The sequence below is a fragment of the Dama dama genome, chromosome 18 (genome assembly GCF_033118175.1).
Source record: "Dama dama isolate Ldn47 chromosome 18, ASM3311817v1, whole genome shotgun sequence".
Taxonomy (NCBI): Eukaryota; Metazoa; Chordata; class Mammalia; order Artiodactyla; family Cervidae; genus Dama; species Dama dama.
In genome coordinates this window covers 68754542-68779005 of record NC_083698.1, presented here as the reverse complement: position 1 = coordinate 68779005, position 24464 = coordinate 68754542, and the positions used below count along the sequence as shown (strand labels likewise).

Here is a 24464-nt window from a genome sequence, read left to right as displayed (position 1 = left end):
TTTTTTTGAAGGACATGTTGCTATAGTGACACTCAAACTAAACACAGACACTCAAGACTATCTGATTTTCTACGTCACAGTGTTTTTAATGCCAAATCTGAAAACACAGCTGGCAATTAGAGCTCTCAAACTATCCAAAACCTTCTCACAACAAGCGAAACGTGCTGCACAAAGAAATACGCCCATTCTGTGCATCCATTACATGCAAGACACTGCACTCCGTCGTCACTCATTATTTTATTTACTACAAGGAGACCTGTCAGACCAGGAAGGAGACGGGCAAGGTTTGCGGAGGCCGGTAAACAGCATCCCTACAGCGGCAGGGTTCAGCGGGAAGAGCGATTTCTAGGGCCGGGAGTGGCCGGCCAGGTGGAAGCGCGACCTCTGCGCGGTCGCCGCGGTCGTGCTGCCGGGCCAATAGCGGAGCGGGCGAGAGCGGGCGCGGCCGGCCGGGGCGGGGCAGGTTTTGGCTGCTCGGGGCTCGGCTCACGTGCGCAGGGCGGCTGGAGCCGGCGCCGCCCGCTTCCCCGCCCGCCATGGAGCGGCTGACGTTACCTCCGGGCGGCGCGGCGGCAGTGGACGAGTACTTGGAGTACCGGAGGTGAGGCAGCGGCTCTGGGGAGCCAGGAGGCCGGTCCGAGCCCCTTCGCGGGAGGAGTGCGGGAGGCGCGCACAGGGGACCGGCGCTGGGTGGCCTTGGCTGCCGGAATCCCGTTCCCGGGCTGGTGGAGGTGGTTCACTTTGATTGCAGGTTTCCTGTTTCTAGTAAGGTGATGACACGCAGTTCTATTCTAATAAGTCTCTTCCGAGGCAATTTAAAAGATCTCCGGCTCTGATCCCTTTGAGAAAGGATTATTAACTCCAGGTTTATGCAAAGACCCATTGTTCTTTTCTTAACTGCCGTTGTAGATCGCACGTTGAGTACACCTGGCCTGTAAGAGCAGACATCAGGTTTGCATGTTCACTTGGTAATAGGGTGGGACGTGAACTTCCAAACGTGCCCCCGACCGCGAGATGCTGGTTTTAGGAGGAAGACTTTGGTTCTAGAGAAACTCTTATCCGGGGACTGGAAGTGCAGTCGCCGCTAGGGCTTTCGGTAATGACTCACTGCCTGGGGCCCTGACAAAGGCTGGTGTACCTGCAAGAATGTGTGTTTTTTTTTTTTTTTTGTTTGTTTGTTTTAAGGTCTTCCAAGAAAGGTTTTTGACAGTTGGGAAACTGGGTGAGAGGCAGGTGTGTGTGTGTGTAAAGGGGAAGTCAGATGATCACTGCCTCTTTGGGAAACAGGTGCAGCCTGAAACCTGAGCCACAGGGGTTGCTCCATCTAAAGGTGGTCCCCCCAAATCCCTTGGGTAAAGGGGTTGCTGTCTGTCTGCACTTCCCTCGCACTGTCTAGGTGGTATACTTCTGAGTGACATCTAGAAATATCTAATAATTCTGAGCCAGAAAAAGTGAGGATGAGAAGCTTGATGGGTCAGGTCCCATTCCCTGTTAGGTTCACGTAAGGCCAGCAGTCTGGAACAGCTTCTACCCAGAGCTTACCTAGGGCAGAGCTGCTCCTTTCACCTCCAGTTCTCCAGGCCTTTTCCCTAGGAGCACTATGCTAGGCCCTGATGTTGACTGGACACCTTAGATACTTAGATGTTTAGGTATGCGGAATGTGGGCCTTCAGTTGTATGTAGTCTCATGCCTGGCCTATGAAATGTTGGGGCCTGGGGGGAAATTATTTTTCAAACATAAACTACTTTAAATAGTTCTCTGTAGAAGTTAGAGCCTTGCTGCTCATAGTGTAGCCATCATGGACCAGCAGTGTAAGCATTGTTCGGGAGCATCGCCAGGCCCATTGAGACATTAATCTGAATCTGCATTTGAACTAGATCGCTTAATTTCCTAAGAAATTAAGAAATAGCAGTAGCTTAATTTTTCCCATTAAATTTTGAGGTCTTACTTCCAGAATTAGAAAATGATATGCCTGATTACTCAGTGCATATGTTAGGTATGAAGTGGTGCAGATCTAAGGATGTTTGTGGGTTCTATCTTAGTTTAAGCTTCTGGCCAGGGTTTGGAGTCAGGTATGGACATTAATCCTCTTGTCTTCAGCATGGATGTTTTTTGTGCTATTTTGTTTTGGGGGCAAAGTATATTTAAAGGAGGAAAATACTAGAATTGTTAGCAGTTTAGTCTCCAACTTTTAATGTGAAAAATGAGCATGTTTACTTCAGAATCAAAGGAAAAATTGAGATGAATATATGGTAATTCTCCAGTGATAAACCTGGATCTGTGAAGTCAGATGTTATGAATTCATTGACTTTATTATTTATAATCCTTTTTCATATGGGAAGCAAAAGCTTTATTACTACTGTGTGTAATTTTGCTGTTAACATGAGCCTAATGTATCAAAATAAAGCCAAAGCAGTCTTCTGACTATACATTTGACTATACAAGTATAGTTTAATTTTAGAGTTTATTATTTTTAACCCAGAAAAGAAATACACATGGCTTAAGAGAAGTATCTTTTGTTGTAGAATTGTTGGTGAGGATGATGGAGGGAAACTTTTTACTCCTGAGGAATATGAAGACTACAAAAGAAAAGTCTTACCTATGCGTTTACAGAACAGATTGTATGTGAGTTGGCGATCACCCACGGGAATGGATTGTAAACTTGTGGGTCCAGAGACACTGTGTTTTTGTACACATAGGTAAGATACTTTATTGCTAAGTTTTCTGGTGATTAGGAAATATAAAACTGTAGCAGGGCATATCTTCCTTCTATATATAACATTATTGATGATAATTGAGAAACATTTGAAAACAGGTGTTTATATAATATGCCAGAAAGTATGTAAGGTTTTTGAGGGCTATAGTTTACATTTTTTCTGTTGTATCCCGTTAGAACTCATTATGGAGTCCCATCACCTTAAGCATCTTTCCTCTTACCATTGATAAGAAAGATACTGGGGCCTCCTGGCTTTGCTGGGGGTTTTTCGGTCACTTTGCTTCTCCCACCGCTGGACAAGGTAGTAGAGAATGGGTCATCAGATTGCAGAGCTGATATTATTTTATTTATTTTTGTCAAATGTGTTTTAAAATTTGTTTTTATTGGAGTATAGTTGCTTTACAATATTGTGTTAGTTTCTGAAAAGTGATAGTCGCTCTGTTGTGTCCGACTCTTTGCAACCTCATGGACTGTAGCCCATCAGACTCCTCTGTCCATGGAATTCTCCAGGTGAGAATACTGGAGTGGGTTGCCATTCCCTTCTTCAGGGGACCTTCCCGACCCAGGGCTCGAACCCAGGGCTCCTGCTTTGTAGGCAGATTCGTTACTGTCCGAGCCACCAGTGAAGCCCATTTTAGTTTCTACTATGCAGCAAAGTAAATCAGGATATATGTATATCCTCTCTTTTTTTGGATTTCCTTCCCATTTACGTCACTGTAGAGGACTGAGTAGTGTTCCCTAAACTCAAAGTTGCTTGAGCTGATCCATGCTAAAAAGTTTACCAATCTACTGATAGAAGCATTTTTCCTCACATTTACTAGTCTCTTTTTATATGTTAAGAAATGTTTTGTATGAATACCTTTCTCTTTTATTTATACACACACACACACACACACACACACACACACACACACACAGAGGACCAGCTCCAGGACCCACTGTGGATACCAAAATCTGGGGATGCTCATGCCCCATAGCTGGGCCCTCCTGTTTGCAGATGTGGATTCAGCCAACCTTGGATCATAAACATGATCCTTGGGGAACACGATATGTGGTTGGTTTAAGCACAGATGTGGAACCCATAAACACTGAGGGCCTACCATGTTTTTATTGAAAAAAAATCTACACTTTAAACCCATATTGTTCAAGGGTCAACGCTGTGTGTGTGTGTATGTATGCTTATGTACCTTTCTATAAACAAAAATACAAGCACACAAGAAAAGGAAATGCATGAGGCTGCAGCCATTGAGGTGTTTGATCTGCACTTGAGATTTGCATTTGGCTGTGTTTGTCATTTTCTACTTTAAATTTTATCACTGCTACAGATCGTAGTTGTAAAGCTCAGAAGGACAAAGCTACTTCTTGGAAAAATCACAGAAACTATTACATGGTTTTAGGTAAAAACTTTAGCTTTCTATTCCAGAGGAGCCATGGGAGAGCCTTCCTGTTCTGAAAGTTTCTGGGGCTCTTTCCTGACATAGTCTTTGTGCAGTTGCTGTTTACACACTTAGGATTTGCCAGAGGTTGTTAGGCAGTTGCTAGGATGAGTAATGTTGTGTGTAGACTGACTTGAAATTTATTTAGCAACCCCAACTAAAAACACTGGAGGAACAGAGGATGAGAGTTATGTTGATATTGTTCAGAATTGAAGAGAGCTTTGGTAAACTTCCATTGAAGTGAAAGTGGTAAAGAATCCACCTTCAATGCAGGAGACCTGGGTTTGATCCCTGTGTTGGGAAGATCCCCTGGAAAAGGGAATGGCTACCCACTCCAGTATTCTTGCCTGGAGAATTCAATGGACAGAAGAGCCTGGTGGGCTACAGTCCGTGGGGTTGCAAAAAGTTGGACATGACTGAGAGACTAACACTTCCATAAGTTTTCTGGTAAGCTTATGTTAGTTTTATCATTTATCCTTGTAAATGTTTAGTGCCAGTCTCATATCTATGTATAATGGTACAGCATAGAATTGACCTCCAAAATTGATCCAAACCCCACTTGGATGGAAAAAGTTCTTTAGTACCAGTTGCTCAGTGAGATTTCTGTCTAAATTAATTTTCCCTTATTATAAAAGTGAAACTTGGGAGGTGGGAGGGAGGTTCAAGTGGAAGGGGACATATAAATATATATGGTTGATTCATGCTTATATATGGCAGAAACCAGCATAGTATTGTAAAGCAATTATCCTCCAATTAAAAATATTTTTTAAAAAGTATAAAAGAAAAGTGAAAACATTGGAAACATTGAAATGAAGAATATAAAGAAATGAAGAAAGAAGACACCACCTAAAGCCAGATGCTGTTAATAAGTTTTAACATGTGTATGTACTTTTTTATTTACATAATTCAATTCAGTTCAGTTCAGTTGCTCACTTGTGTCCGACTCTTTGCGACCCCATGGACTGCAGCACACCAGGCCTCCCTGTCCATCACCAACTCCCGGAGTCTACTCAAACTCATGTCCATTGAGTCGGTGATGCCATCCAACCATCTCATCCTTTGTCATCCCCTTCTCCTCCTGCCTTCAATCTTTCCCAGTATCAGGGTCTTTTCAAATGAGTCACTTCTTTGCATCAGATGGCCAAAGTATTGGAGTTTCACCTTCAACATCAGTCCTTCCAATGAATATTCAGGACTGATTTCCTTTAGGATGGACTGGTTGGATCTCCTTGCAGTCCAAGGGACTCTCAAGAGTCTTCTCCAACACCATGATTCAAAAGCATCAATTCTTCTGAGCTCAGCTTTCTTTACAGTCCAACTCTCACATCCATACATGACTACTGGAAAAACCATAGCTTTGACTAGACAGACCTTTGTTAGCAAAGTAATGTCTCTGCTTTTTAATATGCCATCTAGGTTGGTCATAACTTTTCTTCCAAGGAGCAAGTGTCTTTTAATTTCATGGCTGCAATCACCATCTGCAGTGATTTTGGAACCCAAAAAAAAAGTCTGTCACTGTTTCCCCTATCTATATGCCATGAAGTGATGGGACCAGATGCCATGATCTTAGTTTTCTGAATGTTGAGTTTTAAGCCAACTTTTTCACTCTCCTCTTTCACTTTCATCAATAGGCTCTTTAGTTCTTCGCTTTCTGTCATAAGTGTGGTGTCACCTGCATATCTGAGGTTATTGATATTTCTCCTGGCAATCTTGATTCCAGCTTGTACTTCATCGAGTCCAGCATTTCTCATGATGTACTCTGCATATAAGTTAAATAAACAGGGTGCCAATATACAGCCTTAGTTGTTATTATACATGTGTATAAATATTGAACCAGTTATTCATGACAGAATCACGGAAATGTTTCTGCACTGTAATAGTAGTTGCACACAAGATTTTTAATACCTCCTTGATACACCAGCTAATCCAGTTGTGTTCACTGTGTTTTCCCCAGAGCTCCCACAGAATCTCAGGGGCTCACCAGGTGGAGGGGCAGCTAAGGGGAAGGACAGACTCCACTCATGGCTCTTCCCCTAGTGTTAGCCAATTCTGTGTTTATCTATTTTATATAGTATTATGGTCTGTAAAAGATTTTATTTGAAGAAAAGTTTTCACTGTTAGAGTTAGAAAACTGTTTTCTTGTACTATACTTATCCATTCCTTTATTATTATTTTGTGTTGTGTACATCACTATTTAAAGTACTGTTGCTAATACTACCCTTATGCACAGAGCTCTTTATATACGTGGAGTGATTTTCTTAGGGTTTATTTTTTTCAAAAATGAACCATCTGGCTTAATGGATGGATCTTTTTCTGTTTCTTGAAACCCTGTTAAATGGAATTAGTTCTTTTATAACACTCTTGACAGCGTTGTGAAATATGTAGAGTTTTAAAAAAAAAACTTTGACTCTCTTTGCTAAGTGAAAATGGTATCTTATTGTTATTTTAACTTCTGTAACCTAGTATAATATTGAGAGTAATAAATTTAATATGATTTTACTGAGTATCATCTAATGAGAAGGAAGCCAGTGGTCTCAGAAAATTACATACAGCATTTTAGCAAAGAGTTTTGGCTTTTATAAAAATTGTTTACAATTGTTTTGACGTTTAAAGTATATTAAAATAAATTAATTAATATGTGTTTATTGAACTTATTTCAATTTTAAATAGCAGACCTGTGAAAATAAATGTAAATCATGCACTTTGATAAAGAGAATTTCATGAACTTTTCTTCATACTAGTGGGTTGTGTTTTGATATTAAAGAATCAATAATAGTATTTTAAGAGTAATCAAGTATTCTCCTTGATTAAAAATCTAGATGGGTGAAGATTTTCTCTGACCAAAGCAATGTAACTGACAAGTACTGCATTTCAGGGGAGTGTATTTGTACCTTACTAACAAGAACAATGAACAAAACATAAAAATGAGAAAGAATCATGTTGCCTGTAAGAGAATCCCAGTTGTAGTTTCTGGCAGTATCTGCATTGTGCTATTATTTTGTCCCTTTCATTTCTTTTAGGTATAAGCAACATAAAACCGACTTTGAAACGATTCCCCCGCAGCGCCCCATCAGTCTGCCTTGCCAAGTGAGGGGCTGCCCTTGCAGGACTTACCTCTATGTGCCTCTGAACGGCACACAGCCCATCCGCTGCCGATGTAAGCACTTTGCCGATCAACACAGTGCAGCGCCTGGCTTTGTATGCAGTGCCTGTGAGTTACATTATGATAAACATATAAACAGAATGCTTTTATCCCCTTACTGAATGTTTGATGTGTCTCTGTGCCAATTTCATTCAGCTTTAGTGACACTGGACAACTGGGAATAATTTGATGAATACGGACTCTAAAAGTTAGTGGAAAAACTTGGTTGTTCATATGCTTTGTAGTCATCGACCTTAATCTCTAATCTCATGTAATTTGAATAAGGTTAAGTAGTAGTAATAGATTTTAAAGAATTACTAGATGTGATCTAATTCAAAATTTCAAATTCTGGATGTTCTACCAACTGAATTCCATTTACAGAATAATCATCCTTAAAAAGGATTTTACAGGTCTAAAAATTTTTTATGATTCACTTGCAGACTATTATGTTACTGCATAAAACACGGTTTGATGGGAAAAACAGAATGTAGCATGGTGATTTTAACACTCTGTAGGCAACAGCACCTTATCTCAACCTGTTTGTGCTATTCTCAGTCCCTTCAGTCGTATCCAACTCTTTGCGACATTGTGGACGGTAACCTGCTTGGCTCTCTGTCCATGGCGTTCTTCAGGCAAGAATACTGGAGTGGGTTGCCATGCCCTCCTCCAGGGAATCTTCCCAATCCAGGAATCGATCCCCCATCTCCTGCCTTAAAGGCAGATTCTTTATCCACTGAGTTACTGTATCTCAATATAATACCAAATCCCAGCCACCATTTCATATGCTCTTACCCTTGATCATCTTTTTAAAAGCCCTTTGAAATAGGTAGAATACTTTTAAAGTTAGATCCAGTATTATTCTTCAGGAGATAGTTTTCCCAGTTGTCTTTGTAGTATCTTGAATTGAAATATTATGATTAAATAGGTTATAAAACATTTTTATTGACAATGGCAGACATAAATTGTTTCACTAAGTATGGAAGTATTTGAATAAAACTTATTTATTATGTGCCTTGGTTTCTGTACATATTTGTCAAAAGTGTGAATGTTTAAGGGTTTTGTTAATGGTATATTCTGGACTCTTATTTCAACATGGTTTGTATTTTTATATATAGTGATTTCATTAAGATATAAGTAACATGCTAAAAAATTCATATACAATTGAAGGGTACAGTTCAATGGCTTTTATATTCAAAGTTGTGCACCATCACCACAATAAATTTTAGAATATTTCCATCACCCCCAAAAGAAATTTCATATCCATTATCAGTCATTCCTTATTCCTGTTACCCCTCAACTCTAGACAGCCAGTAATCTACTTTCTATCTCTATGGATTTGCCTATTCTAAACATTTCGTGTAAGTGGAATCATAGAATATGTGGTCATTCCTGACTAGCATCTTTCACTTAGTATAATGATTTTAGGATTCATCCATGCTGTACCACACATCAGTACTTCTTTGCTTTTTATTGTTAAACAATATTCCACTGCATCCTTTCTGTATCTGTGAGTTGCCCCTCCATTATGGCTTTTATGGGGAATTGACACAGAGACATGTTTCTACATTATTTCTTCACTACTGGGTTGTCCCCCCACACCTGCTTTTAACTCAGTATTTGAGGAGAGGGCCTTCATTTCCTAGCTCTCCAGTGTTTAGCCCAGTTTCCTTTAGTCCTAGTTGGTTTTTCCAATTTTTTTTTTGTTGTCGTTGCATACCCCCTTATGCTTTAGCATCTTTTAGGAATAAGAGCAGTGGCTGGAGGAAAGGAGTTCAGGGGTAGAGGTAAGAAGCAGCACTGGTGTCAGAGGACAGTGTATGAAGGATCCAGAATTCAGGTGATTTGGGCCAAGCTCAGTAGTTCAGAGGGCATATAACTGATTACCTATATTTGAAAACATTGAGCTCCTTTTACATCTTGATCCAGGTTCTAAGTGTTCGGGATTTCATAGTTGCTTCACTTGTGCTTGTGGTCAGCCTGCATATGCTCATGACACAGTAGTGGAAACTAAGCAAGAAAGACTGGCGCAGGGAAAACCGGTGGGGCAGGACGTTCCTTATGCAGCAATGGGAGGACTGACTGGCTTCAGCTCGCTGGCAGAAGGCTACATGCGATTAGATGACAGTGGAATTGGTAAGTGATGATATATGAACTGTGAGCTTGTCATTTTGCTTTTATGTGTGCTAGCAATACTGAAGCCTTATACTTATTTTGCACTTTAAGTTCTTTACGTTATTTTCAAAAAAATTCTCTCATTTGATTTTAATTTTTTAAAAAAGATTTTATTGTCACTATGCAATGTTTGATTATTACAGGAAAATTAGAAAACATAAGAGGAAAGATCCTTGTTCATGGTATTTAGATTATCTCAACTCACAGCTCCATTGTTTGTAATAGTGAAATAATATTTATTTGATGTGATACAGTTTACCTGTTACCCTATTGTATGTAAGTTTCACCATTATAACTACCTCATTTTGGAAACATAGGCTTTTGTACATGTGTATATATACACATGCATGTGTGTATGTGTTTTCTGTAATATACAATCACATACATGTATGTTTACATGTATGTACACACATATGTGCTTGCATATATAAAACTTGGAAGGAATATATGGAAAAGTTTAATTGGATATATCTAAAACTATTGAAGGTAGCTGGATCCTTCTGGGGAAAAGAACTATGGTTCCTATCTACTTTATTTTTTAAAAAACTTTTTATTTTGTATTGGGGTATAGCCTATTAATAATGTTGTGATAGTTTCAGGTGAACTGCAAAAGGACTCAGCCATACATATATGTGTATCCATTCTCCCCCAAACTCCCCTCCTGTCAAGGCTGCCATATAACATTGAGCAAAGTTCCATGTGCTATATAGTAGGTCCTTGTTGGTTATCCATTTTAAATAGAGCACTGTGTACATGTCCATCCCAGACTCCCCAGCTGTCCCTTCCCCACATCCTTCCCCTTTGCAACCATAAGTTCGTTCTCTTAAGTCTGTGAGTCTGTTTCTGTTTTGTAAGTATCTACTGTAAATACTTCTGTTTATGTGGATTATTTAATAATAAGCATTTACTTTGTTTTTATTATAAAATTATGTAAACATAAGTGAATATTTTCTTGTTATAAAAGATTAAAATAATGGAGATGAAACACAAATCCCTCTGGAACATTTCTCTTAACCCCAGATTCTTTCCTAGAGGGTAATTTGCTGACATCAGTTGATTTGTATTATTCTTTTTAGCATACATTTTTTATAGTTTACTATTTTTAACTTAAAAAAAATTTTCAAAGCATTATTATACCAGGACATACAAATCTCTTGTTTTTTGTAACTGCTTCATAGTATTCCACATTTTATGTGTATATATATAAACTGTGCTTAGTTGCTCAGTCGTGTATGACTCTCTGCAACCCTGTGGACTGTAGCCCACCAGGCTCTTCTGTCAGTGGGGATTCTTCAGGGAAGAATACTGGAGTGGGTTGCCATGCCCTCCTCCAGGGGATCTTCCTAACCCAGGGATAGAACCTGGGTGTCCCACATTGCAGGCAGATTCATTACCATCTGAGCCACCAGGGGAAACCCATATATATGTATGTATATATGTGAATATGTATACACACACACACATATATATTTGTATATGTGTATATCAATTTGTATATGTGTGTATATATATATATATACACATAGCAGTTTATCTGTGTGTATATGTATATATATATACACACACACATTAATTTATCTAAACGTTTTCCTTGTTCATTGTATTTAGATTATTTCCATTTTATTTATTTATTCATTTTTGCTTTTGAACTTGTTTCTTTGTGTACTATGTAAATTTGAGCCTACGGTAGATGGAGAGAAGTAAAATTCTTGGGTTGAAGTGTCTGCATATGTGAAATTTTAATACATTCTGTTGAATTGCCCTTCAAAAATGCTGTACTTGTTTATACTTCCTCTAGTGATGTTGTAGTTTACCTATTTCCGAACATTGATACTGATCATTGACGTCATTAACCTTAGTTTTATTGCCAGTCTAATATGTGAAAATGTTGTCATTGTTTCAGTCAGTTGATTTCCCTGGTTATTAGTGAGAGGAGTCTCCTTATATTCAGTGGCCACTTTACTTTCTGTGAGTTGTCTGTTCATACACACTTCACTCATTTTTATGTTTTATATTTTCCCATTGATTTATAGGAAGTCTTCTTATATATATATATATGCTGTGTACTAATCCTTTGTATTTATTTTGGGCGTATTTTCTTCCAGTACAGCATTTGTCTTTTGGGATTTTGTTGTGGTTTTACAGTTTTTAAGTGTTGGAGGCAGGCCTTACCCTACTCTCATTTTATAAATATGCTCTCCTTCACTTTATTTAATGTTTTAAAATTCCATTCCAACTTATTTCATTTTATTTTAATGCTTAGTTTTTCTTTTGTTTTTATGTTTAGCTTTCTTTTGTATCTGGAATTTATTTTTTGTGAAAGAGTAAGGTGTGTATAACTTCAGTTTTTGTCCAAATTGATGACAAGTTAACCAAAAACATTTTTTCCCAAATAATTTGAAACTTTATCTTTACTATATTCTATCATACTTATTTTATGGCATTGGCTTATTTATCTATTTTATACAAATATTTCATATTTTTAATTATTCTTCTTCATAGTGTGTTTTGATATTTGGTTACATTCTTTCTGTGTTCTTTTTTCAAGATTGCCTTGACATATTCATGTATTTTCTTCTCTTGGTTATTTTACAACTAGCTTGTTAAATTCCGTAAATAAATTCTTTTCAGTTTTTATGGATACATGATTGTATTAGGCTCATGCGTCTGTTACAGAAAACCCAATTATCAGTGGCAAACAAAAAATGATGGTAGTGATGTTACTGATAATTATGGCTTTGTACTGCTAGGGTTTGGTCCAGCCTCTTTATGTCTGTTACCTCATTTAATCCTCATAACTATTCTGAGTGAGGTGCTATTATTAATCCTTTTTACAGACAAGGAAAATCAGTGTAGAATAGTAAAACATCTTATTCTGTGTTATTCAACAAGTAAGTGGTAGGGCTGAGCTCAACCCAGAAATTGTTCTGGTCTCATTAGTCTGCCTTATCATTGTCTATTTCTGTGCAACTACTATATTGTTTCCATAACTACAGCTTTATAATAAATTATTATGTATGACTTCATTTTATTACTTTGGAATTTTCCTGACCTCTTCTTTCCTTTCAGTTTTTTCAAAGCTTTGATAATATTTTTTGAAAACATTCTATTATTTTAGTTGAATGTGTAGATTAATATAGGAAAGAAATACTGTTTTAAAATATTGAGTCTTCACATCTTTGTTGTCTTCTGTATAATTACATGAAATTCTCAAGTTATCTTCATAAAAGTCCTACACAATTCTTAATTTTATTTCTAGGTATTTCATCATTTTTTGTAGCTATGATACATGAGTTTTTCCCTTCCTTTGTATTTTCTAGCTGATTATTTATTTAAAAAAAGGAAATATTTTATGCGGCTTTTGTCATTATTATTTAATCTTAGAATTTTAAATGTAAATCTTTAGTTGATTTTGCAAATATTATTGGTCCTTGAACAACAGGGGTTTGAACTATGAGGGTCCACTTATATGTGGATTGTTTTCAATAGTAAACACCACAGTACTACATGATCTGCAATTGGTTGAATCTGTGAATGTAGAACTGGAGATACAGAAGACTGACTATAAAGTTATATGCAGATTTTGACTGCATGTAAAGGATTAGTACCCTTAACCCTTGCGTAGTTTAAAGGTTAAGTGTAATGATATTTTTGCCTATTCCTTTCCAATATTTATGATTCTTCTTATTTTTCATTAAACAAAATGGCTGGTACTTTAAGAACAATGCTAAGTAATAGCGGTAGTAGCTGACATCTTTGCCTTTTTATGACTATTGGTCTTTTATCACTTAAGCATCTTTATAATAGAAAGAAAAGAAACCTCCCCCTTTTGACTCCTGAGGGATGGTGGGTATAAAGAGAGGTGAGAATGAGAAGAGGAAACGTAAGATGTTTTTGTCTTGATTTTATATGTAGGGGAGCCTGGAGCAGAGAGACGTCTACTCTATTAGCCCTGTACAGTCCTGGGTAGAGAGAACCTCCTGCTGGAATTTGGTTCCTTTGTGAGGCTGAAGGAGGCTGTGATTCCCAGCTCATAGAGGGTGCTTGGAAGGCAGCAGAGCTGTGAGGCAGCAGGGCTGCCATGACATCTGTCGTAGCAAAGGGCCAAGGTGACAGCAGAGCAGAGCTCGATGAGGGTCTCCTGAGCTCCGGGGGTTCAGCAGAAAAAGAGGCTCGCATCTGAGGGGTCTGCACTCACCGTGCGAGACTGTGAGGCTACCAGGCCCTATCAAGCCGAGAGATTAAATTCCAGCTTAAGGCCAGCCTTTAGCACCTGAGGTCATTAGTGCACATAGTGACCAGAGGACACTCAGGGCCCTGGCTGGACCTGAGCCCCCTTGTCTGATCTTCCCACAGGTCACAAGAGAGAGGAGCTGGAAAAGAAGGGAGCAGGAATCTGAAGGCCTGAGCAGCTGTCCCGCAGTGTTCACTTTATAGGAAAGGACTCAGTTTAAAAGCAAATGGGACACAAAGTTAATTTCCTCCCCTCTACCCGTGGAAGGGGACAGGCATGTGGGGGAAGGGTGAAGTTCATGAAGAAGTAGAGCACTTACCACTTCTCTCTGCAGTTTCCTTCGTTTTGGTCCAGAAGTCAGTGTATTTAGAGTGGGTCTTTGTAGATTGTGGTTTAGGGTTGTGGATGTTTCCTCGTTTTATTGAATAAGTTTTCTTTATTTTTACATTTCTTGTCTTTAGATGGTTTTCCACTGAGGAATGGAGGAAAAGTACGTTTATTCAACCCTCTTCAACTAGAGGCTTTTTTTCCTCTGAATGTCTCGCTTTTTATTATGTTTTTTGACTGTGTTAGGGTTTTATACCTCTTTGCTGATGTACAGTTATGTTTTTGTGTAATTTCTTTTCTGTGAAAAAGATCTCTCAAATGAAGAAATGCTTTTACCCACTTGACTACTATATATGGCAGATAAAAATCTAAAAAAAATTTTCTTTTTACAGAAAGGATTTTTCTAATGATTCTACTGGGGTTCTAATTTATCTTACTTTTGAAATAACTTCTTTGTATCCTAACAGAGATTTAATTTTCATTCTTCACATTTTTGTCCTCAGGTGCACCGTCAGCTGAGTTTTTAGACTCTCCAGGTACAGCCATGGACCACCCATTTCTAAAGGCATTTCAAGCATCATCTAGCTCTTCTCCAGAAACACTAACAGGTGATAATGAAATTAAACTGAGAAATATTTTTGGTTTTAGTTAAGTAAGAATGTAAATTGATATATTTTCCAGATTACTGTTTTTCCCCCAATATTACCATAATTTGATTATCATTTTTCTTTCATATTACCCAGGCCCTAAGAAAAAACAATGAACTTCATTTTTAATTGGGAAAAACTGCTAAATTATGAAGATTCTGATAATACTATAGTTTGGAGCTTTAAAACCTTATTCTGGTACATGTAATTGCTTTGATGTCTGAATAAGAGCACCCTCTAGTGGACTAATTGCCTTGACCCTTGATCCTTTAGGTTCTCCCAAGTAAGATGTAATCCAGTGATTATAGGTTAGCAAGGTTTTATCATTCATAAGTTACACATAAAAATGAATGGAATTTATTTTTAAGCACTTTATTGCATTTTCTTTATTGTAAATAAGAATAAAAACAATGAAAGACTATATGATTTATGAGGTACTTAATATTTTAAAATATTTTTAAATAAGAATTTTCCTTTTATTTTCATACACCCTTTCCATGTACCCTGACCTTTTCCACAAAGGATTTTAAGGCTGCTTACAAAACAACACACAATGAAGAAATTATAAAATGTAGACAGAAGTAGGAAATTAAAACCAAAACAAAAGGACATAGTTGTTTCTTTTTTTTTTAACTTAAGGTATATTAAAAAATTATTTCAGTTTTTAAAATTTTGAAAGCAGATATTAGCATCACTTATGGTTGCCTTCACAAACTTACACAAACTCTTATACAAACTGTACAAACTCTTATACAAACTCTACAAACTCTTAGTCCATTCAGGTGGCTGTAACAAAATGCCATAGGTTGGGTGGCTTATAAACAACAAAAACTTACTTTTCAGTTCCGAAGGTGGGAAAGTCCCAGATAAAGGTGCCAGCGTGGTTGTGTTCTGGTGAAGGGCCTCTTCCTGATTCACATGCACTGCCTTCTTGTGTCCTCACATGGTAGAAGGGTTGAGAAGTCTCTTTGGCATCTCTTTTATAAGAACACTAATCCCATTCATGAGGGCTCCACCTTCATAACCTAAGAACCTCCCAAAGGGCCCACTTCCTGAGATCATCACACTGGGCATTAGGATTTCAACATATGCATTTCGGTGGTGGGGGCACACACATTCAGACCATAGCACAAACCTTCAGCAGTTACCTCTGTGCATTATCTGTTGCAGGGTTACCCCAGTTTTTACTTATAAAATGTAAAATGTAGTTGAAGAAAACTGAGCACTGATGTGAAATAGCTATATGGTGTTATTTAATAGTGCTTCCCTGGTGGCTCAGATGGTAACGAATTTGCCTGCCATGCAAGAGACCCACCCAGGTTCAGTCCTTGGGTTGAGAAGATCCCCTGGAGAAGTGAATGGCTACCCATTCCAGTATTCTTGCCTGGAGAATTCCATAGACAGGGAAGCCTAGCCGGGCTACAGTCCACTTGAATATTTGGAGAGTGTTTACCAATGAGCATTACTTTTTTAAAAACACATATATACATTCTTTTAAATATTTTTTTTTCCATTGTAGTTTCTCACAGGATACTGAAATAGTTCCCTGTGCTATACAGTAGGACCTTGGTTTTCTTTTGTCTGAATGTAATAAGTTTGTGTCTAACAACCCCAAACTCCCAGTCAATCCTGTCCCTCCCCTCTACCCCCCGAACATTACTTTTGTCTTATGATGCTTTCTGAAAAAGAGGGAATAGGATCAGTGATTCATTTAGATAATTTCTGGTTTGAAAAGTAAAATCACTTGGTAGGAGGAAAGTTTTTTTTTCCAGAAGAATTTATAACTATATCAAATGTTACGTATTACAGTTGGCCCTTGAGCAGCACAGCAGAATTAGGGGCCCCAACCCCTGTGCAGCTGAAAATCCTTGTGTAAGTGTATAGTTGGCCTTCTGCAATTCCTCCACATCTGGGGATACAACCAATCTAGTATCGTATAGTACTGTAGTAGGTATTTATTGAAAATAACCCAAGTGGATCCACACAGTTCAAACCCATATTGTTCAAGGGTTAACTGTACTGAGATTTGATTTTCCTTGTTAGTAGGTACAAGTAGTCAAGTTTCTTCCTTAAGGAAACCGGAAGAGGATGATATGGCTTTCTTTGAAAGACGATACCAGGAGAGGGTAAGTCTGTTGGAAAATCTGCTTACATTAAACATTTACTTGTAACAGAGACACTGTAGGACAATTATATATTGATTGTGGATCATCATTAAAATCTTTACTTATAGCTGGTGCTAGGCCTTGAGGCTTATTTAGAATAATTCAGAGAGAAATAGGCCTGCTAAAAATGATATTAATGGACCACATAACCATGATGGTGTGATCAGTCACCTCGAGCCAGACATCCTGGAATGAGAAATCAAGTGGGTCTTAGGAAGCATCATTATGAACAAAGCTAGTGGCAGTGATGGAATTCCAGCTGAGCTATTTCAGACACTAAAAGATGATGCTGTGAAAGTGCTGCACTCAGTATGCCAGCAAATTTGGAAAACTCAGCAGTGGCCACAGGACTGGAAAAGGTCAGTTTTCATTTCAATCCCAAAGAAGGGCAATGCCAAAGAATGCTTAAACTAACACACAATTGCACTCATCTCACAGGCTAGCAAAGTAATGTTCAACATTTTCCAAGCTAGGCTTCAACAGTACTTGAACTAACTTCCAGATGTTTAAACTAGATTTAGAAAAGACAGAGGAACTAGAGATCAAATTGCCAACATCTGTTGGATCATAGAAAAAGCAAGAGAATTCCAGAAAAACATCTATTCCTGCTTCATTGACTATGCTAAAGCCTTTGACTGTGTGAATCACAACAAACTGTGGAAAATCCTTAAAGAGAATACCAGACCATCTTACTTGCCTGATGAGAAATCTGTATGCAGGTTAAGAAGCAACATTAAGAACCAGACATGGAACAACGGACTGGTTCCAAACTGGGAAAGCAGTATGTCAAGGCTGTATTTTGTCACCTTGTTTATTTAACTTCTATGCAGAGTACATCTTGTGAAATGCTGGACTGGATGAAGCATAAGCTGGAATCAAGATTTCCAGGAGAAATATCAGTAACCTCAGATATGCAGATGACACCACCTTTATGGCAGAAAGCAAAGAGGAACTAAAGAGCCTCTTAATGAAAGTGAAAGAGGAGTGAAAAAGCTGGCTTAAACCTCAACATTAAAAAAATGAAAATTTTTAATTAAGTAGCAAGTATCCTTTTTAATCTGACTTTACATCAGAATCTATTTTGTCCTGACATGGAAGTTTCTAAGGGCTACTTCTAGGTAAAAATAAACACACTAAAATGTACAAATAATTCCAATTATGGAAAGACATTAAGCATATATATCTGGACAGCATATTAAAAAGCAGAGACATCACTTTGCCGCAAAGGATAGTCTAGTCAAAGCTATGGTTTTTCCAGTAGTCATGTATGGATGTGAGAGTTGGACTGTAAAGAAGGCTGAGCACTGAAAAATTGATGCTTTTGAACTGTGGTGTTGGAGAGTCCCTTGGACTGAAAGGAGATTAAACCAGTCAATCCTAAAGGAAATCAGTCCTGAATATTTATTGGAAGGACTGATGCTGAAGCTGAAACTCCAATACTTTGGCCGCCTGATGCGAAGAACTGACTCACTGGAAAAGATCCCAATGCTGGGAAAGATTGAAGGCAGGGGGAGAAGAGGACGACAGAGGATGAGATGGTTGGATGGCATCACCGACTTGATGGACTTGAGTTTGAGCAAGCTCCAGGAGTTGGTGATGGACAGGAAAGCCTGGCGTGCTGCAGTCCATGGGGTTGACAAAGACTCAGACAGGACTGAGTGACTGAACTGAACTGAACTGAGATATTCAGTGAACCAGTGAAGTTGCTCAGTCGTGTCCAACTCTTTGTGACCCCATGGACTGTAGCCTACCAGGCTCCTCCGTCCAAAGGATTTCCCAGGCAAGAGTACTGGAGTGGGTTGCTATTTCCTTCTCCAGGGGATCTTCCTGACACAGGGATCGAACCTGTGTCTCCTGCATTACAGGCGGGTGCTTTACTGTCTGAGCCACTGGGGATGCCCATATATATTATATATATATATTATATATATAATAATATATCTTATACTATATATTATTAATATATTTAATTTTATATATTTTATTAATATATATAATTTTATATAATATAAATATAAATATATAATAATATATTGTAAAATATATATTAAGATATAATATAAAATATATTATTATATATATATGGGCATCCCCAGTGGCTCAGCAGTAAAGAATCCATGGGGTCACAGAGAGTATATACCTTATTGGGCAGCACAGAAAGTTCTTTTGGAAAATGCTGATCTAAGAAAAAGAAGTGGTGGTAGAATCTCAGGGGGAAAGATGAAATGGGCAGAGTGAGAAAAGGAGAGACTATTATTGCAGCATCATCAAGGATAAACTTTTAATCAAATCAGTGTTCTTGGAAAACACACAGTCACAACCGAGCTTTAGTGTTTCCTCATAAGCTTATGAGGGGCAGCGTTCTAAATTCCTTCTTTCCCTCCTCCAGGAACTTGGGTAGTGTTGACTGCCTTGAAAACATGTGAATGGTATTTGCTTGTGGCAAGGTAAATGGAGTTCTTATCTGTGAATGTTTTAGGGGACATCCCTGGCCCATCCAGACCTAGAATTTATGGATTTATTAGTTGTGGTTTTATTATAACTGTTTAGCCTGTGTGATGAATGGAGTGTAAAAACTAAGAAACTCAAACCTCACAACTTTCTCTCAGGTGACCTGTACCATTCACATCATTAGTGCTTGTCTTATACTCCAAAAAACTTAAGACAAGCACCATTGAGGGAAAAAGACAATTAGGAAGCTGAATCTGATGGGTTCAGGGCCACCTTTAGAAAGCAGTAACATCCAAATCTGGTTTTGCTTTTTGCTAATTGGTATCACTGGGTGTGGGGAAGTTGGTTTGATAATTGAAGCTTTGGTGGTAACACAGCTTACTAACTGCATCTACATCTTCTGAAGAGTTGCTTCTTAGCTTGTATTATCTATCAGGTCAACTTGTTTTCTTCCATTGTGGATGACCTTTGGTCTCTTTTCCCTATAAAAGGAGAATTGTATTAAGGAAACAATTACTAAAGGTCAGCTGGGTGCAAGATACTGTGTTAATGCCAGGAACTTTTTTAAAAGGGAGCCAAAAGAGGTGTTTTGCTCTTTGGACACGATTAGGAGGATGTATTTGCTAGGTGGGCTTCCCAGGGAGCTCATTGGTAAAGAATCTGCCTGACAGTGCAGAAGATGCAGGAGACCTGGGTTCAGTCCTTGGGTTGAAAAGATCCCCTGGAGAAGGAGATGGCAGCCTGCTCCAGTATTCTTGCGTGGAAACTTCCATGAATGGAGGAGCCTGGCGGGCTGTACAGTCCACAAGGTCACAAAGATTCGGACACAACTGAGCACACACACACGCATTTGCTAAGTACCGTTTGAAATAAGCAAACACTGCTTTGGCTTTTGTTTGTATGTTTAACATCTTTGATCTTTTTGATGTTGTGTGAAAGTGTTAGTCACTCAGTCATGTCTGACTCTGTGTGATCTCATGCATTGTCTCCTCTGACCATGGAACTCTCCAGGCAAAAATACTGAAGTGGGTAGCCATTCCATTCTCCGGGGGATATTCCCGGCCCAGGAATCAAACCCAGGTCTCCTGTATTGCAGGCAGACTCTTTACCATCTGAGCCAACAGGAAAGCGCTTTTTGATGTTACTACAAATCTAACACTTGACCCTAAATGAGAGGGGTGAATGAGTGAGTGAAAGTTGCTCAGTCATGTCTGACTTTTTGCAACCCCACAGACACCACAGTCCATGGAGTTCTCCAGGCTAGAATACTGGAGTGGGTAGCCTTTCCCTTCTCCTGAGTATCTTCCCACCCCAGGGATCAAACCCATGTCTCCTACATTGCAGGCAGATTTTTTACCAGCTGAGCAGCAAGGGAAGCCCAAGAATACTGGAGTGGGTAGCCCATCCCTTCTCCAGCAGATCTTCCCTACCTAGGAATTGAACTGGGGTCTCCTGCATTACAGATGGATTCTAGCATTTATTGAGTGCTTATTAAGTACCTAGATTTTTATATATATAATCTTATTTAATCCTTTGGAACAACCCCTTACATAGTACCTATTACTATGCCTTTTCTACAAATTACAAAACTGTTAGCTAAATAACTTGCCTTAGGTGTTTAATCACTACTTAAGGGACTTCCCTGTAGCTCTGACAGTAAAGAATCTGCCTGCAATGCAGAAGACCCAGGTTCAATGCATGGATCAGGACGATCCCTTAGAGAAGGAGATGGCAAACCACTCCAATATTCTTGCTTGGGAAATTCCATGGAAAGAAGAACCTGGCAGCCTACAGTCCATGGGGTCGCAAAGAGTGGGACACAACTAAGCGACTAACACACACAGAGAATTCAAGTACTCTTCTGTCTGATTCTAAGGCTTATAATCTTTGTCTTAGAATGGAGTGTTCTTTGAGGGACCTACGGATAGCCTGTTGACTACTGGTATAGAATATAAGTGTGATATGAGTGTACAATATTTATTTTTCGTTGTGCTGTGCAGCATGCAGGATTTTAGTTCTCTGACGAGGGGCTGAACCTGTGTCATCTGCAGTGGAAATGTGGAGTCTTAAACACTAGACCACCAGAGAAGTCCTGAGTGTATGTATAAATGAGGTTCCCAACCAACTGAAAGAGGAGAGAGAAAGGGGAAAAAATGGGAAAGAGACAGAGACAGGAGTCATGAATTTTATAACTAGGAAGTTATTTGTAAGTTGGTGAGATCGGGTAGACTGATTTTACTAGATCTCTTCTGCTTTCTTGGTATTATTGCTGTCACATTAGAAGATAAGAGGCCTCCCTCCACCCACCCAGCCCCATAATTTCTCTTCCCTTCTCCTGCAGGGGTAAGGCAGTGGTGTTGCCTATGGGAATTGGTGTCTGTGAGCGCGAGGAAGATGCGTTCTGTGTTCTTTGGAGTCTTTTTTTTCCCCCCTAGGAAAGACTGTGTGTTTCTAAAAGATCAGAAGGCTGCTGCTTAGGGTATGCAAGCTTCTTCTTTGTTTCAGTTACAATGGAGAAAGACAACCTTCTGAAAGGTAATTGTTGAAATGCTGAAATCAGAATTGTAGGAAACTGTCCTTTAAGCAGTATGTGTTCCAGGGGTAATCCAACTGGATTAGGTGTCTCCTGTAATGCTGGAGGGAATGTGCACAGGCTGGATGTAAGGTTAGGCATTCAAGCTTTTTTTTTTTTCTTTTTTAATTTTAGAGGCAATTAAAAATAATCATTTCTCCAAATCAATATTCATTATATGTTATGTTGTTAAAATGCTTTGGTAAAGTTGAAATCAAACCATGCTTGATTATGTTTGTAATTAGAAAATTTTCTCAGTCTTTGACAATGTTTCACACACACACAGAGCCCCTGCTAGGACCCCTCTCTGCAGGGTTCTTGCTTTTGTGCCCATTGTGTGAGTCCTCTGTTCAGTCAACACTCCTCAAGTCTCTTTTGTGCTGAGCTCTGTGTGTGTATATGTTTCTGTGTGTGTGTGAGTGAGACTCTCTGCCTCTTCCCCTCTGTCTGGCCCACTCTCTCTGTCTCTAAGGCATTGCTGAAGTCTGCTCTTGCTCTGAGAGAGAAGAGAAGAAAAAGAGGAGCAAGAGGGATTGGAAGCTTGCATACTCCAACAAACCATATTTTAAAAATGCAGTTAGGTCCCTTCAACAATCAGGTTGTGGCTTCAGTATTTAGCAGCATAAGAACTGCTAAATAACTGTGTAAAATAGCTGTGATAAATAAGACATGAATCCAAATAAGGTATGTACCACATTTTTTTTATTTTTAGGATGTTTTACAAATTATTGTATCAACAAATATTTTAAATTTTCAGATAAAAATGGAAAAGGCTGCTAAGCAGAAAGGAAAAGCACCATTGCCATCAACTATGAAACCTTCATGAACACTACTGGGGAAATTAAAACCAGCATCCAGATATGTCTTTTGTGTGTTAATTATTTAAACATAATAATACAGTCTATTTTTCCTCAAATTACTTACATTTTTTCTATGTAAAAATGTCTTTTGAATGTTTCCTTATTTACACGTGACAGTACCTTATGTTACTTTTGCCAAAATTTATGATTTATTACTTTATATAAACTTTTTTCTCTCTCCTAACAAATGAGGCTATTTTCATGTTAGTCAAAACCTTAAAGTACAGTAGCTATTTTGAGTTTATAATAATTTAACCTTTTCAGGCTACTTAAAAATTTTAAGATGTTATTGAGGGTTTGAACAAACATTTCATTCAAAATAGTTAAATTAAAATCCTTAGTTTTTTTATTTTCTAAACTTTGTAATATTGATTTGTTTTAAAATAAAAACTTAATGTAATTATTTTCTAGTGGTATCTGATGATTTTTAGGTTGTTTTGTTAATATGAGGGGCTTTCCTGATGAGTCAGATGGTAAAGAATATGCCTGCAATGCAGAACACATGGGTTCGATCCCTGGGTTGGAAAGATCCCATGGAGGAAGGCATGGTAACCCACTCTAGTATTCTTGCCTGGAGAATCCCACGGACAGAGGAGCCTGGTGGGCTACAGTCCATAGGGTCGCAAAGAGTTGGACACAACTGAGCAACTTCACTGGTTCATAAAGTTACAAAGAGTCGGACATGACTGAAGTGACTTAGTAAGCATGCACATTAACTATGAATTATTGATAACTGTATTGAAACCTCCTGGTCCCATTTCAAATTTTCTTGGTCCCCCTCTAGCCCCAGTACTGCTGTGAAACACTTCCAAGCAGGCTTCTGACAGCTTCACATGGAAGTTGTTTGATGGCACTCTGTCTTGGGACCATGCCCATTACTCTCTTGCCGTATTATCTAAAGATCCTCTGACACTGTAGCTTGGGATGCTCACTGGAACCCCTCTGCATCATACATGTTAGTGCATGTGGAACATTTGCTATGACTGACTACATTCTATGCCATAAAACAAGTCACAGTGCTTTTTAAAGATTCAGATCATAAATTATGTCCTCTGACCACAATGGTGTTAAATTAGAAATAAGTAACAAAGATGTCCCAATATCTTGGACTTTGCCAAATATTTGAAAGTTATACAACATATGTCTAAATATCCCATGGGTTGAAGAAGAATTCAGAAAAAGAATCAAACCACTTAATGGAATGAGAATGGAAATAAAAATATGTGTGATTCAGCTAAAGCAGTAGTTAGAGGGAAATTGATAGTGACAAATGCCTATACCGGAAAAGAAGATTTCAAATCAGCGACCTCAGCTTTCACCTTAAGAAACTAGAGAAAGAAGAGAAAATGAAAATTAAAATTAAATGGGAAAAAGGAAATAATAAAGATCAGAGCAGAAGTAAAAAACAGAAAAGTAACAGAAACACGAATAAAACCAAATACTGTTTTTTTTTTTTTTTTAAGAAAAAATTGATAGACCTCTATTAATAGCTAGATTAATCAGCAAAGGATAAAAAGCACACAATTCACCATTAGGGGCAAGAGTGGTGATGTTACTATAGTTTCTAGATAGTAAAGGAATGTTATCAACAATCCATGCCAATGAATTTCACAGCTTAAATTCCTTAAAAGACACAAACTGTAAAGTTCATTCAATAATTAATAGATGACTAGCCTTAGATTATATGTTGATTAGACTTTATCAACTAAAGAAACCGAATTTGTGGTTAGTGGCATGGCCAC

At 38.4% G+C, this 24464-nt stretch overlaps 2 protein-coding genes across 9 annotated transcripts in view; both read left to right on the top strand.

Moving 5' to 3' along the window:
• The first annotated feature begins 472 nt into the window (after positions 1 to 472).
• Positions 473 to 22731, top strand: FAM221A (family with sequence similarity 221 member A). Of its 8 annotated transcripts, none has more exons than XR_009696721.1 (8): positions 473 to 601; positions 2526 to 2699; positions 7173 to 7363; positions 9221 to 9427; positions 14531 to 14635; positions 16721 to 16800; positions 17670 to 18708; positions 18936 to 19222. XR_009696721.1 is itself a non-coding variant. In XM_061165526.1 (8 exons), the coding sequence occupies exons 1-7, from the start codon at positions 537 to 539 to the stop codon at positions 19238 to 19240; spliced, it is 837 nt and encodes a 278-aa protein (XP_061021509.1). In that variant the 5' UTR covers positions 473 to 536; the 3' UTR covers positions 19241 to 19286; positions 22620 to 22699. The 8 variants fall into 8 exon arrangements, 7 of the variants coding, with proteins under 7 accessions (XP_061021509.1, XP_061021510.1, XP_061021508.1 ...); XM_061165526.1 differs by lacking the exons at positions 17670 to 18708; positions 18936 to 19222 and adding exons at positions 19229 to 19286; positions 22620 to 22699 and having other exon boundaries at positions 16718 to 16800; XM_061165527.1 differs by lacking the exons at positions 17670 to 18708; positions 18936 to 19222 and adding exons at positions 19229 to 19286; positions 21291 to 21353 and having other exon boundaries at positions 16718 to 16800.
• The window catches only part of STK31 (serine/threonine kinase 31), a 71136-nt gene continuing 69293 nt past the window's right edge, over positions 22622 to 24464 (top strand). Inside the window, exon 1 of the mRNA XM_061165521.1 lies at positions 22622 to 22731. Coding sequence (XP_061021504.1) covers positions 22685 to 22731 — 47 coding nt within the window. The 5' untranslated portion in view covers positions 22622 to 22684. The remainder of the gene's footprint in view (positions 22732 to 24464) is intronic.